General features: G+C 40.4%; 1 protein-coding gene across 9 annotated transcripts in view; it reads right to left on the bottom strand.

Annotated features, from left to right (window-relative positions):
• Positions 1 to 965: 965 nt before the first annotated feature.
• Positions 966 to 15,370, bottom strand: part of LOC135223644 (unconventional myosin-XVIIIa-like) — a 1,035,943-nt gene continuing 1,021,538 nt past the window's right edge. For all 9 annotated transcript variants that reach the window (XM_064262281.1, XM_064262286.1, XM_064262283.1 and 6 more), the window contains one exon: positions 966 to 2,842. In XM_064262281.1, the coding sequence (XP_064118351.1) occupies positions 2,752 to 2,842 (91 nt within the window). In that variant the 3' untranslated portion in view covers positions 966 to 2,751. The remainder of the gene's footprint in view (positions 2,843 to 15,370) is intronic.

Genomic DNA, 15,370 nt, shown 5'->3' with positions numbered 1-15,370 from the left:
CAGTTTGCAAAATATGGTATGCTTATAACCAATGGGATTGTGATGAAACAAATCAAAATTACAACGCACACTTTGCTGAATGCAGTAATGCTAGATATGAACTTCAAATAAAGATTTTATAAAGAATTGGAAATAATGAAAAGCATGTCATAAACAAATTTGTTCACCAAGGAAATATATTAAGTGAGTTGGAGAGCTCTCTAGAATATGAAAGGCCTCGTCTATCACCTGCTTTACATGCTTTAAACTGCTATCCAGTTGTTCGTTTGCCCTTTTGGTCGACATAATTTTTAATCGATATGAATGTGTACCCTTGTGTGCGAAATGAGCAAAGATTAGTATCTATTGCTGTCACAGAGCTGAAGCAGGATGAAATGGAGAGAGACAACTAGGCAACTAGTAAAAAATAATGGCCCACTGATAGAGTGAGCTGAGGCTTACAATTGGGACATAAGGCCTGAAATACCCTGTTACAGCAAACTGACTATGACAACGGAGGAGTTTGAAACGATATGACCAAATGACACTGAGATTCATGTATAGACCACAAGGGAAAGCTCATAATATGAAAGAGAGATGCAGTGTCTAGAAGCTGGAAAACAGACTGAGATCCAAAAGGTTGAATTGATTTGGATGTGTGATGAGAGGTTTAAGGAACAATTGGTCAGAAAAACTGTAGCTATCCAAGTCACATGAAAACGACTTGTAGGAAGCCAAGGGCATCAATGAAGATTTAGACATTGTAAAAGTTTTAGCAATAAGAATAATGAATAGGAGAAAGTGGAGAGAACTCATCTCGCATCCAGCTCCATAAGAGACAGAGCTGACTTAAATGTACATATGATGATGTTGACGAGTCATTTGTCTAATGAACAAATTAAAAGCCAGCAGTCATTGCCTATATCCAATGCTGCTAAATTTTTCAATTCAATATTCCAGGTAGAGTAGGATAAACAAAGGACTGATATTTTTGTTAGTCTTATTTTAACTGTACATATCTATAATGTAAAATTCGTACAAATCATTACAAACCATCCTCTTTTAGGATTCATGTGAATATATCTGGAAATGAATAGCTTTGATGAGGTTAGCTAATGATGAGAAGAGAATCTACAGAATATTTAGATCAAAACATAAATAAATAACACAAATGGATGAAAATTGATACAAAAAAACAGTTCCTAGAAACACACCAGGGATGATGATATTTACTAAATGTAAGTGGAAATCCACTAAAAGTAGGCTAAATGAATGCACTGTTCTACTAATAACTCTCTTATTTATATGCTACTGTATAAAAAGCTTATTATGTTATCTAAATATAAATAATATAAAAAAGCATAATTTTCTTGCAAAATGCTAACAGTGCTAAAGCAAAAGTATCTTCAAAAAGATTACAAAGAAAACTTAGTACATCCACAAGCTTATTAAAGTTCAAGTTAAAATTTGAGCAACAGTCATCACCTCTGGTAAGGCATAATGAGAAAAAAAGTTGGGCTATCTCCACTCTTCCATGGCAGAAGATCTGGGAAGCAAACAATAAGAGGTAACTGTGGCAACATGATGCAGTGTCCTTACTGACTGGCATTCTTACATACTGTTATGGACAATATGCAATCTATGTCATACCACAGATAACACCCAGAGGTAATCATCCTCTCCAAAGTACATGTAAGAGCTTCCAAATGTTACAAAATAACACTCAATCAATGGAAAGTTCCAGAACCTTCAAATACCTAGAATACTACCCTTTTCCTTGGGTGAAAGACAAATGTTTAGATCAAACTATTTTTCAAGCATTTGCTTCATAAAATAAAATAATAATAAAAATTTAATCAGATTCCTCGTGCATATTTTAAATCTCCTACTATAAATACCTCCCAAAGATAAGGTGTTATTGGAAAAACAAAATCAAGGACTGAAATGTGAACATAGGAACTGTGAATTTGTAACATACACACACACATAATACCTGAAGGAAAGCAGGTGATCCAATAACGTGCTGTTCATGACTGTGATGCATGTTTATAAAATGTGAAGAAAAAATTTTATTGAAAATATACATACCAATCTATTATGCAAATTAAATCTTTCCAAAGTTATGAAACCAACAATTCTTTCTGATTACTGTTAGTATTACATTATGCAAAACCCTAGCCTCAAGTTGCTTTCAATTTGTAAATATTGTCAAACTATCACGATAAATTATCATGCAAAAAAAATTAAGAACATTATACATAGTATATATATAGCACTGTAAGTACAGTTAAACAGGTATGTTAATTCCAACTCGAGGTCACCTGCTTTTCAGAATATAAGGAATACACTAATAGAGTCCTGGAAAGTGTCAAGAACACATTGGGAATGTCACTGTTTAGCAAGACAAATACAGTACATTCACTGTATACTGTACATATAAATGTATTATATAAAAGAAAGATCTAATAAAACATTTTGAAGACTTTTTTTTTTTCATATAAGCACCATTCATAGGACACTTTGATGAAACACTTCAATTACTGTACATATATACAATTTATTTAAAGCTTTAACTATTCTCCAGGCAATAAAATCACCATCAATCACTGGATCACTCTCAAATCGGCTCTCATATGTAGCATAATTACAGCATCAATTAATAATAATAATAATAATAATAATAATAATAATAATAATAATAATATTTACTCCACACAATAAAATCTTTTCTTAATATTAAAGCAAACCCGCAGCTATGCTAAGTACAAACTATCACGCAAAAGATTCCTTGTTAGAGGTGTCATCAAGATCTTCACTAATTGCAGACATAGCTTCACTGCAAGGCGAGTTAGGAAGTTCTAGTCTGAAAGGAGAAAATACTCAAGGTTATCACAAATTACCATAATTAGTGTCGAATTTCCCAGGAAACAGAAATGCCATTTAAAACATCAATAAAATATGGAAAAAGTTTGCCATTTTATCCTAACAGCTTCCATTACTGGGAAACAAAACATTGATAAATATAAACCCTTTACCCAGTATTATAAGTGTTACAATTTTTGTATCTATCATTTGATTACCTAATAGCAGGATATTATGTACTACTCTACTATAATCATTTTGAACAGTCCTGCCCCACACTTAGTAATGGTATGTTATACATAGGTTTAATTAAGTAAAACATTTGTTCACAAGCCAATAGTTATGTTTTTTTTTCTTTATAGCAAAGTCGTTGTCTCATCCTCAAGGATTACCCTTTCCATGGTCTATCCAGAGCTTCATGGTGACCAGACTAATGTCAAAGAATTCTCTGAACTGGTCTTACGACCAGACCAGGTATATGTCACAATGATAAACATTATAACATAATGACAGAGTACAAATTAACTCAGGATACGAGGGCACTTTCTCATCCCCAGCAAATGATAATACCCAGTTTTCCTACTGCATCAAAACCGCATTAAACAAGAAGTGGTGATGCACATGCGCACTGTCATATTGTTTACATACGACCAAAGTCTGACCAAGATGCCATTCCTTTTTCTGGTCAGGCAAGAAACCAGAGCTAAGAGAAGTCCATTCTTAGCTTATTGATCCAGCTAAGTGCATAGGTTTAAGTTCCAGTTAAAATCTTTTTATTTAGACTGTAAAGCAATGCTTTATTGTGAGTGAAAAGCTGTAATCGGCTTATTTCGCTAGTGCACGTCGGAGCTTATGATTTATGATCGATAGGCTAGGTCTGAAAATTTCGTTCTTCACTTACCTATTAGGCTGATTTCATTACCGAGATTCCTCTAAACATATAAGTTGAAAGTGTACAATTTTAAGTTTAAGTTTCTGTTAAAAAATTTTTTTTTATAATGTGGAATTATGATCATTAACTCCGAGAGTTTCGTTCTTTGCTTATTGATTTCATTACTGAAGTTCATGAAAACTTCTAACTTGAAAGCTGAGTATGTAATTTCAAGTGCAAAGAGCCGTAAACGGGTATTTTCGCCAGTACATGTTGGCGCTTCTTACAATTTGCGATCGTTAGCTGTTTATTTGGAAGTTTTATCTAAAGAAATGTTCCGCAAATATTATTAATAATAGATAATCTGTTCAGATAATGATGTCGCCAATAATCTACCAGGCAGTAGCCTGTATTGATTCAGTGAGAATATGTTAGCTAGACTAGTAGTAAATATTGTCTGTAGCCCACAACCTAGGAAGAACCAAGTGATGAAAAACAGAACGTTGAAAGTGGTGATGAAGTTGAAATTCTGTATAAAAAAAAAAAAAAAAAAAAAAAAAAACAAAAAAAAAAAAAAAAAAAAAAAAATTTAATTTGTAGATTTTTGTAAGTTAAGTGTTACCGTTTTGCTAATATGTTTCGTAAATTTTAGTTTTATAGTTTTCCTTAAATTTTTTATGTGTTTTTGTAAAGTTAAGTGTACGTACGTACGTACGTTATCTGCCGTTTCTCCTCCTCCTCCTCCTCCTCTGCCGCCACTTTCGGAGATAGCCTCACTTGAAAGGTAAGCTTCCACATTTTACATTACAGTAATAATATTTCTTGTACACTAATATACACTTTATTTACAGGTTTTGCATTTTTATTCTTAATTTAGGTATTGAATGGTCCAAATTGTTGTAGTATTTCATTGTTTATAGGTCAATTTAGCTTTATTATGAAATTTACTGGGGTGTTTTTGGAGGGCTTGGAACGGATTAGCCATTTTACATGTAAAATGTGTTCCAAGATACGAAAAACTCATGATACGAAGGCCGCCTCGGAACGGAGTAATTTCGTATCTCGAGGTACCACTTTAACACTTTTCCAGTAATAATGTTATTGAACTTTGAACTTAAATCTAATCCTCTACATAGTTCTGAGAACTCACAAAATTTGCATGACAAATAGAAACCAATAACACACCTCAAATAAAATTCCTTGTCAGCTATATGAGTTGTCTATTTTCTGTCCATATCTCTGTATCATTTAATGCAACCATTGAATAAAATTTTTAGATCAATAATTCTCAAGCCCCTTAAATGGAGGGATTGCATCAAATCTGAAAATCTTGACTATGAGTACAGTAGTAACTCAGACTTTGAACTTAATCCATTCCAGAGGGCTATTCAAAATGAGTTAGCAGACAATCTTGAGCGAAGGGATGGGTAGGGGGGGTATTTCGCTGGCGACACGAGCCAATCGCCCAGAAATAGATTTTTCCTTACGTCAAAATCCTTTTTTTTTCTGGGCTCAGCTCGTGTCGCTTGCGCGAAATCGTACCAGAGAAACAGCACAAGATTGTAAACAAAGTAAAATAAAATATAATAAAACAAAATAGGTCTCAAATGAAAGATACAAAATAAAAGAATGAATATAATTGCTAAAAAGATACAAGTACACAGTAAAGCAAAATCAGAATTATGCTTAAATTACCCTTAAATCTAATTATGTTAATAATATAAGGTAATTTACATATATACAATAGGTACAATGATTACCTATCACAATAAATCTGTGTAACAACATGTATCAAAAATAGAAATAGCAATTAGTATAAATTTACATAAATATTTGATCAATGATAAAATAAAATATCTTAGGAATGTATATGACTTAATATACAAAACCCGTAACCATTGCATTATGATGTATCCCCTAGCATAAAAATAAGGGGATAACATCTATGAGATCAGTATGGTAATCAGATGTGAGTGTCCCTAACCAGACAAAAGGGGCACTTATACAATCATAAAGCAGCTAAGACACAAGGTAAATGTTAATGAACAAGGCAGGAATAGACGAACTGTTGGGTGAGGCAGGTAGAAAGGAGGACTGAATCTTCTACTATAATCTAGCTAGAGTCAGGGGAAACTATGTTACCCGCTGCTACTGCTGGAATTTCAGAGCTTCCAAGGACTAAGGTAGTGACGTTTGAACACTGTCGGCGATTTCCATCCGGTATACTTCTTTAAATCAGCAAAATTCATATGTTGGAAGTAATTAATTGAGGTGGCTACTGCCCTGACATCATGTGCTTTTGGAAAGGAGTCAGGATTGGCTTGTTTTGATAAAGTACAGGATTTGTTGCCTGATGCCTTTAGTGGATAAAGTACCACCTTTTTCCCTCCTAAAGAGGGGCCCCGATGAGGAAGAGGAGGTCCTGGATAGAAAGGCTCGTAAGGTTGAAACCGGACAAAGGGAAACATCTTGTAGAAGGGGTAGTACCTTCCAAGGTTCCCACCTCAAAGGATCTTCATTCTTTGCTAAAAAAAGCTACGTTCCGGAGAAAGTAGCACTTCCCCCGTGGGAAAGGAATTGAATATGATCCGGATCTCTGGATAAAGCCGACAGTTCTGAAATTCTTGCTCCTGAAGCTAGGCTTAATAAAAACAGAGTTTTTCTTAGGAGCATCATAAACGAGCATGTGTCATTACGGTTTCGGAGCCAGTTTTAGAACATCGTTTAAGAACCATGAAACTGACGTAGGCCTGACAGAGGGCCTAAGTCTAGCACATGCTTTAGGAATAGACGAGAAATAGGTATCGTCAAGTCTATGTTAAATCCAAATTGATAAATCTTTTTCAATGCTGACTTGTTTGTCGTAATCGTGCTAGCTGCTAAACCCTTTTCAAATAAAGATCTGAAAAAAGGATATAGCAGAATTAACTGTCATGATTCTGATATCTGACTCTCTCAGGAAGATTGCTAACTTTTTGACGGCAGCATCATACTGCCTCAAAGTTGAATCCCTTTTATCGGATTCCAGGAAAAGAATATTCTGAGGGTCAATATTCGCACTCTTTTTGCCGCAAACTTCATGAAATCCATAAAGTTAGGGTTTTGAGAATCCCTGAGGAAGCGAACACAGTCTTCGTTTGTACTGACTGGGAGAGCTTGGGACTGGGGATCCGAAGGGGACGAAGACCCAGTTCCAGGATCAGGGGGTACCAATTGCTCTTCGGCCAGTCTGGGGCTACTAGAGCCACTTGACCCCTGAATGTCCTGAGTTTGTCTAAGACCTTCATAAGGAGATTCACTGGAGGGAAGACGTAAATCTTCTCCCAGTTGTTCCAGTCCAGAGCCAGGGCGTCCGTGGCGTAAGCCAGAGGGTCCAGGTTGGGGGCTACATAACACGGTAGTTTGTGGTTCGCTTGTGATGCGAAGAGATCCACCTGTAGCCCTGGGACTCTTTGAAGGATCCATTGGAACGAACTCTCGTCTAGAGACCATTCCGACTCTAGGGGTACTGATCGGGATAGGGCGTCTGCTATGACGTTTCTTACTCAGCTATGTGGGTGGAGGAAAGATGCCAACTGAATTTGTCTGCCAGGGAGAAGATGGCTATCATGACGTGATTTAGATGACGTGACTTGGAGCCTCCTCTGTTTTATGCAATGTACTACCACTGCGCTGTCCAAGACTAGCTTTATGTGGGAGTACCTTGGTGGGCGTAATCTTTTTCAGAGTCAAGAAGACTGCCATTGCCTCCAGTACGTTTATATGGAACTGACGGAACTGGGGTGACCAAATTCCTTGCACCTTTTTGACCTGGGAGTACCCTCCCCAGCCGCTTAAGGACGCGTCTGTGTGGATGGTAATCCTGGTGGAGGGAACTGAAGAGGGACTGACACTGACAGATTCTTGACTTTTGCCCACGGCCGAAGCCGGTTCTTTAGAATCAGAGGTACTGAGGATAGCTTGTCCTGGACCATGACATTTGCTCGAGAGCGCCAGATCCTGGTTAGATCTTTCAGTTTGGCTTTCATTAAGATGTTCGTTACTGAAGCAAACTGGAGAGAGCCGAGGATTCTTTCCTGAGCTCTCCTCGATGCTAGTTTGTGACTTAGAAATTGCTTGACTGACTTCGCTATTTCTTTCCTTTTGGTGGATGGAATCGACAGAGTGTGTGAGGATAGATTCCATTGAATGCCTAGCCACTGAAAGTTTTGACTCTGGGGTGAGTCTGGACTTGGATCTGTTTATCTTGAATCCCAGATATTCTAGGAATTGGATCACTTTCAGTGTGGCCTTGTTGCATTCTTCGACTGATGGGGCCCAGATCAACCAATCGTCGAGATACGCTACTACCATAATCCCTTGAGCTCTGAGCTGTTGCACTACTACTTCCGCTAGCTTCGTGAAAAAACACCCTGGGTGCCACGTTGAGCCCGAACGGGACTACCTTGAAGGAGAACGTCTGGTCTCCTATCTTGAATCCCAGAAACGGACGGAAGTGTCTTGCAATAGGGATATGATAGTAGGCGTCTGTAAGATCGATAGAGGTGGTGACGGCCCCACGGGGAAAGTAAGGTCCGCACCTGTGAGATCGTGAGCATCTTGAACTTGTCGCAGCGGATGGCTAAGTTTAAGCGGGACAAGTCTAAGATTACCCTTCTTTTGTTTGAGCCTTTCTTTGGAACGCTGAAACAAGCGACCTTGAAATTTTAATCTCTTGACTTTGACTATAGCTCCTTTCTGAAGGAGGTCCTCTGCGTACTCTGTCAATTCCTTGGAAGGAAGTTGACGGAAAGGTCTGGCTGGAGGTGGGTTCGTCAACCAGCTCCAACCCAGCCCTTTTGACACTATGCTCTGAGCCCACTGGCTGAAGTTCCACCGGTGGCGGAAGTGAAACAGCCTCCCTCCTACCTGAAGTTCCTCATTGGTTCTGGTAACCCCCTCGACCTCCTCTGAAGTGCTTTCCCCTATTGAAGGGGCCTCCCGATCCTCTCCCACGAAAGGACCGCTTACCTCTGCCTCCCTTGTTCGAGCGGTCATACTTCTGAGAAGCTTGACTCTCGAAGGCTGGATTGTAAGCTGAGAGAGCGGCGTATGAGGTGGAGGGTTGAGGCTGAGGGGATATCACATAAATAGGCTGTGATTGACCTTTAGACGTGGAGGGCTGAGCTGTCTGCACTAACGGCACTGTAGGAACTTGTTGAGGGAAGCGCGGCTGCTTCTTTTGGTAAGGTTGGAAACGTCTAGGCTTCCTTTGTCCTTACCTTTTGGTGTCAAGTCTTGCCTTCTCCTAGCCGTAAGACCCCAACGGTCCTTAAGGCTTTGGTTCAACCTCGTAGCCTCTGCTTTGTACTTCCTTTACCATAGCCTCTGGGAAGAGATCTGCGCCCCAGATGTTAGAAGAAAGTAACCTATTCGGTTCATGCCGAATGGTTGCCTCTAGCAATACATGCTTTCTGCAATTTGTTCTAGCAGTGGCAAACCCGAACATGTCTGACTGCACCGTTTGAGTCAGGGCTTTGGTCATAAGCTTAAAAATTGGTTCTGAACCATAAGCCATGGTTGCTACCTCAGACATAGCCATCAGGTTGATTGACCTGGCTAGTCGTGTTTTCGAGTCAAACTCCGCTTGAATAAGACTATCAGGGAGCCTGGGCAGCTTTTCACCAAACTGCTCCATAGCACAGTCAGGTTTGAGTTTGCCAGCTGTGAAAGTGTTAGGCAAGTCCTCCCATAATTCTCCAATTGACGGGAGCAACGGAGAAGTGGGGTCTGCTTCTTTCAGCTGAGGCATGGGTTCCCCTTTCTGAGCTGCTGAGATGGTCGACCTCGCTATCTTGGTAAGGAAAGGGAGCGGGTACCTTCGTCCATCGTGAAAATGGTAAAGGGACTTTTGAACGGTTGGATCTTGGTATTCGAACAGTCCATGTCGTCTAGACATCTAAGCCATTCTCGTTGGGCCTGGTCCCGAGAATAGAGGACTGTCTCCTTTGGTATCCCTGTCATCTCTAACCATAGCCGAAGGCGTGAGCCTAGCGTAGCCTATGAAGGGAGGCTGTAGGCCTTCCGGGTAGAACTCGAAGTCCTCTATTCTTCGAGTTCCAAACTCCGGTACGGAGATGAGACCATCTTGGAAGGAGCATATGACGCTACTCTCTAAGGATTGTTCATGGAGGAAAAGCGGGCAGCGAGTTCATACGGGGGAAGCTGAGATCCACTAGTGTTAGAGGTTGAGGGAGAGGCAAGAGGGGCTTCTCTTAGGCCGGCTATAATAGTATCCTGAGAAGTTATCCTATCCGACAGGCGAGATATCATATGTTCCATACTCGTCTTAAGGGAGCCTACCGAAGTCGCCCACCTGTTGCAACAGGCCAGCATTGGTGTCCAGAGCCGGAGCTGCTGCGGAGGTGGAGGGGAGACTCTGAATAGGCACCAAAGGTAGTGGAACTGGTGATACTGCCGGGGTGCGGGATTTCTCCTTAGGCTTACTCTTTGAGGACTTTGAGCCGGAGCTAGACCCTTTAGACCTGTCTGGGCCGGGATTACGAGCCGGAGACTTACGCGAAGAAGAAGACGAGGACGTCTTCTTCGAGGACGATGACGTCTTAGTCAAGGTCATATGCTTAGACTTGATCTTAGGCCTAACCGAAGCCTCTGGAGGAGTATATAACTCATCACCGGTAAAGCCTGGGAAGGATGGTGAAGTTGCAGGGGTAGAAGAAACAGTCACTCCCAAGGGGGACCCTTGGGTACCTGCATTACTTACCTCGACCAACAGGTCGTCTATACCTACCATAGGTTCAACATTTATATCCAGGGTTGCGACATCCGTGGAGATATCCTGGTCTTGTTCAGTCAAGGAGGCCGCCAGCTGTTGTTGGATAAAGGCAATAGAGGGGTCCGCCTCTACCGGGTCGACGTACCCAGTCGCCTTGCCTCCGGGGAAGATTAACAAAGCTAAACGCTTCTCCAGTATGTAGGGCTGACCCTTGGCGGCGTTCTTGCCAAAACCTCCGACCCAGGCCCGCAGGGTAGCCAATGCCGTATCTCTTACTGCCGGAGCCTGTAAGAGAGGATATATTTTAGATTTAAGAACCACTTAAAACTAAAACTTAGGATATAACTTAAACTAGATGCCTTAAGTTAAAGCGGAGCGGCATGCGGAGATGGAATACTTACGCCTTCCAAAAGCTGGCTCACCAGATCGTAACATATGGTACACGTCTCATGGTACCAGACCTGGATGTCCCCGTGCGGAGTCGCGCATGGAGCATGGGACCGGCAAACTTCGTGTCCACAGGGGTCCTGAAGTGTAGCGGAACATCCCGGATGCTCACAGTTGGTGGCCTGTAAGTGGGAAGACACATGAGTATCTTAAAGGGGTAACACTTACAGACTAAGGACAAAAGAACTCCGTTACGTGGCGGAGCTCGGAAAAAAATTGGGCATAACCCCTCCCTGCATTGCCTGAATAGGCTATAATCCCGGAGAGATCCGGTAAATACTAAGGGAGGGGTGGGGATGGTTTAAGAAACTTAAGATAAACTTAAAGATAACTTAAACCTACATGCAAGTAACCGGACTAGGTCCAGTGAAGCGGAGTGTAGTAACTCAGCAATACGGTACGGTTAGTAAAAGACCTATTGTATGCTCCGGTCCAACTATGGTGGACTATACCCTTCCGCTGGATATCAGGACTCCGATAGGGAGGAGCTCTAGTAAGGAGGGAAGGGCGAGATGACATACAGACTCGCGCTAACCCGGAGCGACAAGGAAGTAACGGAGGGGGGAAGGCCAGAGCCCCCCACAACAACGTACCACCCGGCGAGCCGAGAAGCGGAGAGGTCGGAACCAGTCAGGGACTGTCGGACTCCCAGGCCCCTCCGGTGGAGGGGAAGGGGGAGGCAGGCTCGGGCATGCTGGGCGAGCAAGGACAGACCGACCCACCCCCGCCCGACTCTATGGGAGAGCGGGAGAGGGGGAAGGGGGACTGGCAGGCGCCTGGCTGACTCGTGATCACGTAGTGACCACGAGGCGGTAAACTAAGATACGGTAACCAAGCCTAGGCCAACCAACTGATCAGAGAGAAGCTATCGGGAAGCAACCAGAACTGAAAAGCGGTAGCATATAGGCCCATAGGGCGAAAACCAACTGATCAGAGAGAAGCTATGAGGAAGCGACCGAACTGATCAACGGTAGACTAGGCTCTACGAGCCAGGACCTAGGCTAAGCCAGACGCCAACTAACCTAACAATAACAAAACATATAAATATAATATATAATAAAAATGAAAGAGAGAAGGTAAAAATAGCAGGAGAAAAAATCCAGGAGTGTGCGACTAGCCCGAAGGCAAGTCTACCACTCAAAGCTAGTCAGGGGCCGATACTAAGAACCTGGACTAGGGTCTGGATAGAAAAAGCCTACATAAGGTGAAATACATACATGTATAACAACTGAGTAGACGTAATAACGCGGATAATCAAAATAGAGCGTAAAATAATAAGGGATGTTCTAGGTATGGGAGACCAAGAGCGAACCAACATGCGGCAGGACCATGCTGCCATGCTTCCAGCCCCCGAGAACGTATCTATACCAATAAAAAACGGCAAATACCGTCTCGGGACGGAAAAAACTCGCTAACCGTAAAATACTGAGTACTTACTTAGCTGCTGCAATAGCTGCACGCTCCATTATCGAAAAATCCGAAGAAAGGGCACAAAATACACAGAGAGAAAAATAGCACTTGTGATAGTGCGAGCTAACGAAAAAGGATGGCCACTAGAGGCGCAGCAGTCGCAAGCATGGGATGGTGTAGTAGTAGTACGAGCTGCTCCCTCTGTGGGACGGCTCCCCTCTTGGAGGGTTTTGTAGTGGGAGATTTCTATTGGCATTTGGCTCGTGGTAGTGGTCTCACTCGCCTAGTGTTCATACCGACACCCTCCTAGAGGGTGAGCGAGTCAGTCATACTGACCTTTTTCTTTATTTTATTTATTCTCTGTATGTGTTTAGTACATTTACCCTAGAAATAATAGATTAAAGGATATTTCGCTGGCGACACGAGCCAATCGCCCAGAAATAGATTTTTCCTTACGTCAAAATCCTTTTGTTGATGTGTTTACACTTGGATGTTGAGTGCATGAAAGAGATTAATTATGCCACAACACATCAACTAACTGTTGGCAAATGTCAGAATTTAAAATAAACATGATGATTTTGCAAACCAATAAGTATTAAGTCAAGAATGCAAGAAAAGTTAAGTGAGATTAAATAACTTTTCACAAGTGTGTTTATTATGGAGCAGAGTTGCTTTTACAGTGGTAAAAAAACCATAAAAAACAATCATCACTAGACAGGTATTTTACCGTAATAAAAAGAAATGATTTGGGAAAATCGAACGTAAGTGAAAGAAACGGGTGAACAATCATCCCAGCCCAGCTGGTAAGTCAGTAGGAAGCAGACCCCGTCTTCCCTCTCCCCTCCTTTCTATCATTTCACTCAGCGCAGCGAAACGTTTGACATAAGAAACAGTCAACAAACAAGGTATTGGCAACTGCAAGATTTTGGACATTAAAAGAACTTCTGAAAAATTTATGGCTAGTGGGTTAATGTGGTTTATCCTTAGCAACATTCACGTCAAAGTATGACACCCCTTCCTACACGAGTCAGGGTAGAAAATCTACTTTAGCCTTGGAAGGCAAATCTTTTAGGAGAAAAATGCTCTGAAATCAAATCTGCAGGTGGAAGGGACCCTTTAACCTTATTCTCCATAGCCAATGTACCGTGGCCTTCCTGGTCTTGGGTTTCAGTTTCCTTGCTTGAGGGTACAATCAGGCAATTTTCCTGTTTTTATTAACTTTTCTGTTTTTTTGAAAAATGTGTAGGACAGGCAGATGAGAAAGCACAAGTTGCTTGGTGGATTATTAGGAAAGTGCCTTCTTCTTTACCTGATCTTTTTACTCTAGGCTTTTCATAATTTCTAAATCCATCCTGATTGTTGGGGCAAACCTGGCGGGTTTCTCATTTGCCTTACAATGTGTGCCAGCTCTACCTTGTTGACCGGTTGCTTTATTCAATGACATATGGTCTGGATTATTTACTTTCTATAAAAAATTTTTAAATAACATAAATAATGTTGTTGTTGATTGTATAATTATTGTTTACTGTTCTGTTGATTTGTATTATGTTGCTCTTATTAGTTTTGTTAATTTTATGTTGTCAATTCTAATTCTTTTGAGAGACAATGAGCTGAACCCTGGGCCTGCTAACCTTACTGTAAGAAAAACTGCAGAGTACTTTACTATGTGACCAACTATTTTTGCCATTAATTTTTTAAAATCTATCCCACATTTGTTTAACAGTGTCTCCTGAGAAGTCTGTATTGAGCAGATATCTTATTCAATAAAGGTTTGATATAATCAATTTCCATAGCTATTAATACTAATCCTTTCAATGTATATCTATTACTGTTATATAATTTGTTATATTTTTGGTTTAGTCTGTCTAATCGTCTTCTCATCTTGTGCTTCAGTTTGATAATTTATTAAAGTTCTCTAGACGACCATGGAACAGGAGAGGGTAAAAGCTTCACCGACATCCTGGATTTGTATGGCTTCATGGGTTCGCGCCTGGGAGCTGGCAATTCTATTATCGCCTAATAAAATTCCCCTTCAGTTAAGCATATATGAAAATATATTAATTCCAAGGTAGAGCGAAATAGATATTAAAGGACATTTGTAGCTCGATGTATGTATATGAATCACGGTAATGTGATATGACTTATATAATGACTAAGTCCTGTCAAAAGCACTACAACACTACCGAGGTCGAGGTGGGTTGATGCTGGCTTCAAAATAACGAATACCTGAGCACAAAAGGTATTTGAGGGTGAGAGACAGCATAAACTTATAGCCTCTTGCGGTGGTGGAGTGGGTAAAAGCTTCACTGACGTCCTAGATTTGTATGGCTTCATGGGTTTGTGCCCGGGGGCCGGCAATTCTATTATCGCCTAATAAAATTCCCCTTCGGTTAAGCATATATGAAATTTATTAATTCCGAGGTAGAGCGAATTAGATATTAAAGGACATTTGTAGCTCGATGTATATATATATATATATATATATATATATATATATATATATATATATATATATATATGTATATATATAATTTTTAAAAACTATGGGTAATTATTCACTTAATTAGCTTTAATTTTCTTTTTGGGTTTTTGACATTTCTGTGTTATCTTCTGATTCAGTAGTCAATTTAATTTCTTCTTGTTTTGCTAAGAAATTGTCTAACACTGCTATTTTGCTCTCACAATAGTATTGTAAGTGTCTAATACACATACAATCTTTGGTATGTAATTCTAGCTAAGAAATTCCTTATCACGTTTATCAATTTTTCTTTATTTAAAGGTTTCGTTTCTTTGCAATCTTGCAAAAATCATGTATGGCATCCACATCGTTCATGGTGAGATTCGGTTTGAGGTGTTACGCCTTCTTGGATACACTGCTGAATTTCACAATTGTTGTTTTGTCTTCCTTGGATTGATTGAAATTTGTCTTTAAATTTTCTTGGTAAGACTGGTGAAGGGTTTATTTCTTTGGATTTACTTTGAAAAACTATAGAAGAATTCATTAATTTAAATTTACTTGGAAAGAC

Source organism: Macrobrachium nipponense, chromosome 10 (assembly GCF_015104395.2).
Source record: "Macrobrachium nipponense isolate FS-2020 chromosome 10, ASM1510439v2, whole genome shotgun sequence".
NCBI lineage: Eukaryota > Metazoa > Arthropoda > Malacostraca > Decapoda > Palaemonidae > Macrobrachium > Macrobrachium nipponense.
This window is presented reverse-complemented; position numbering and strand designations above follow the sequence as displayed.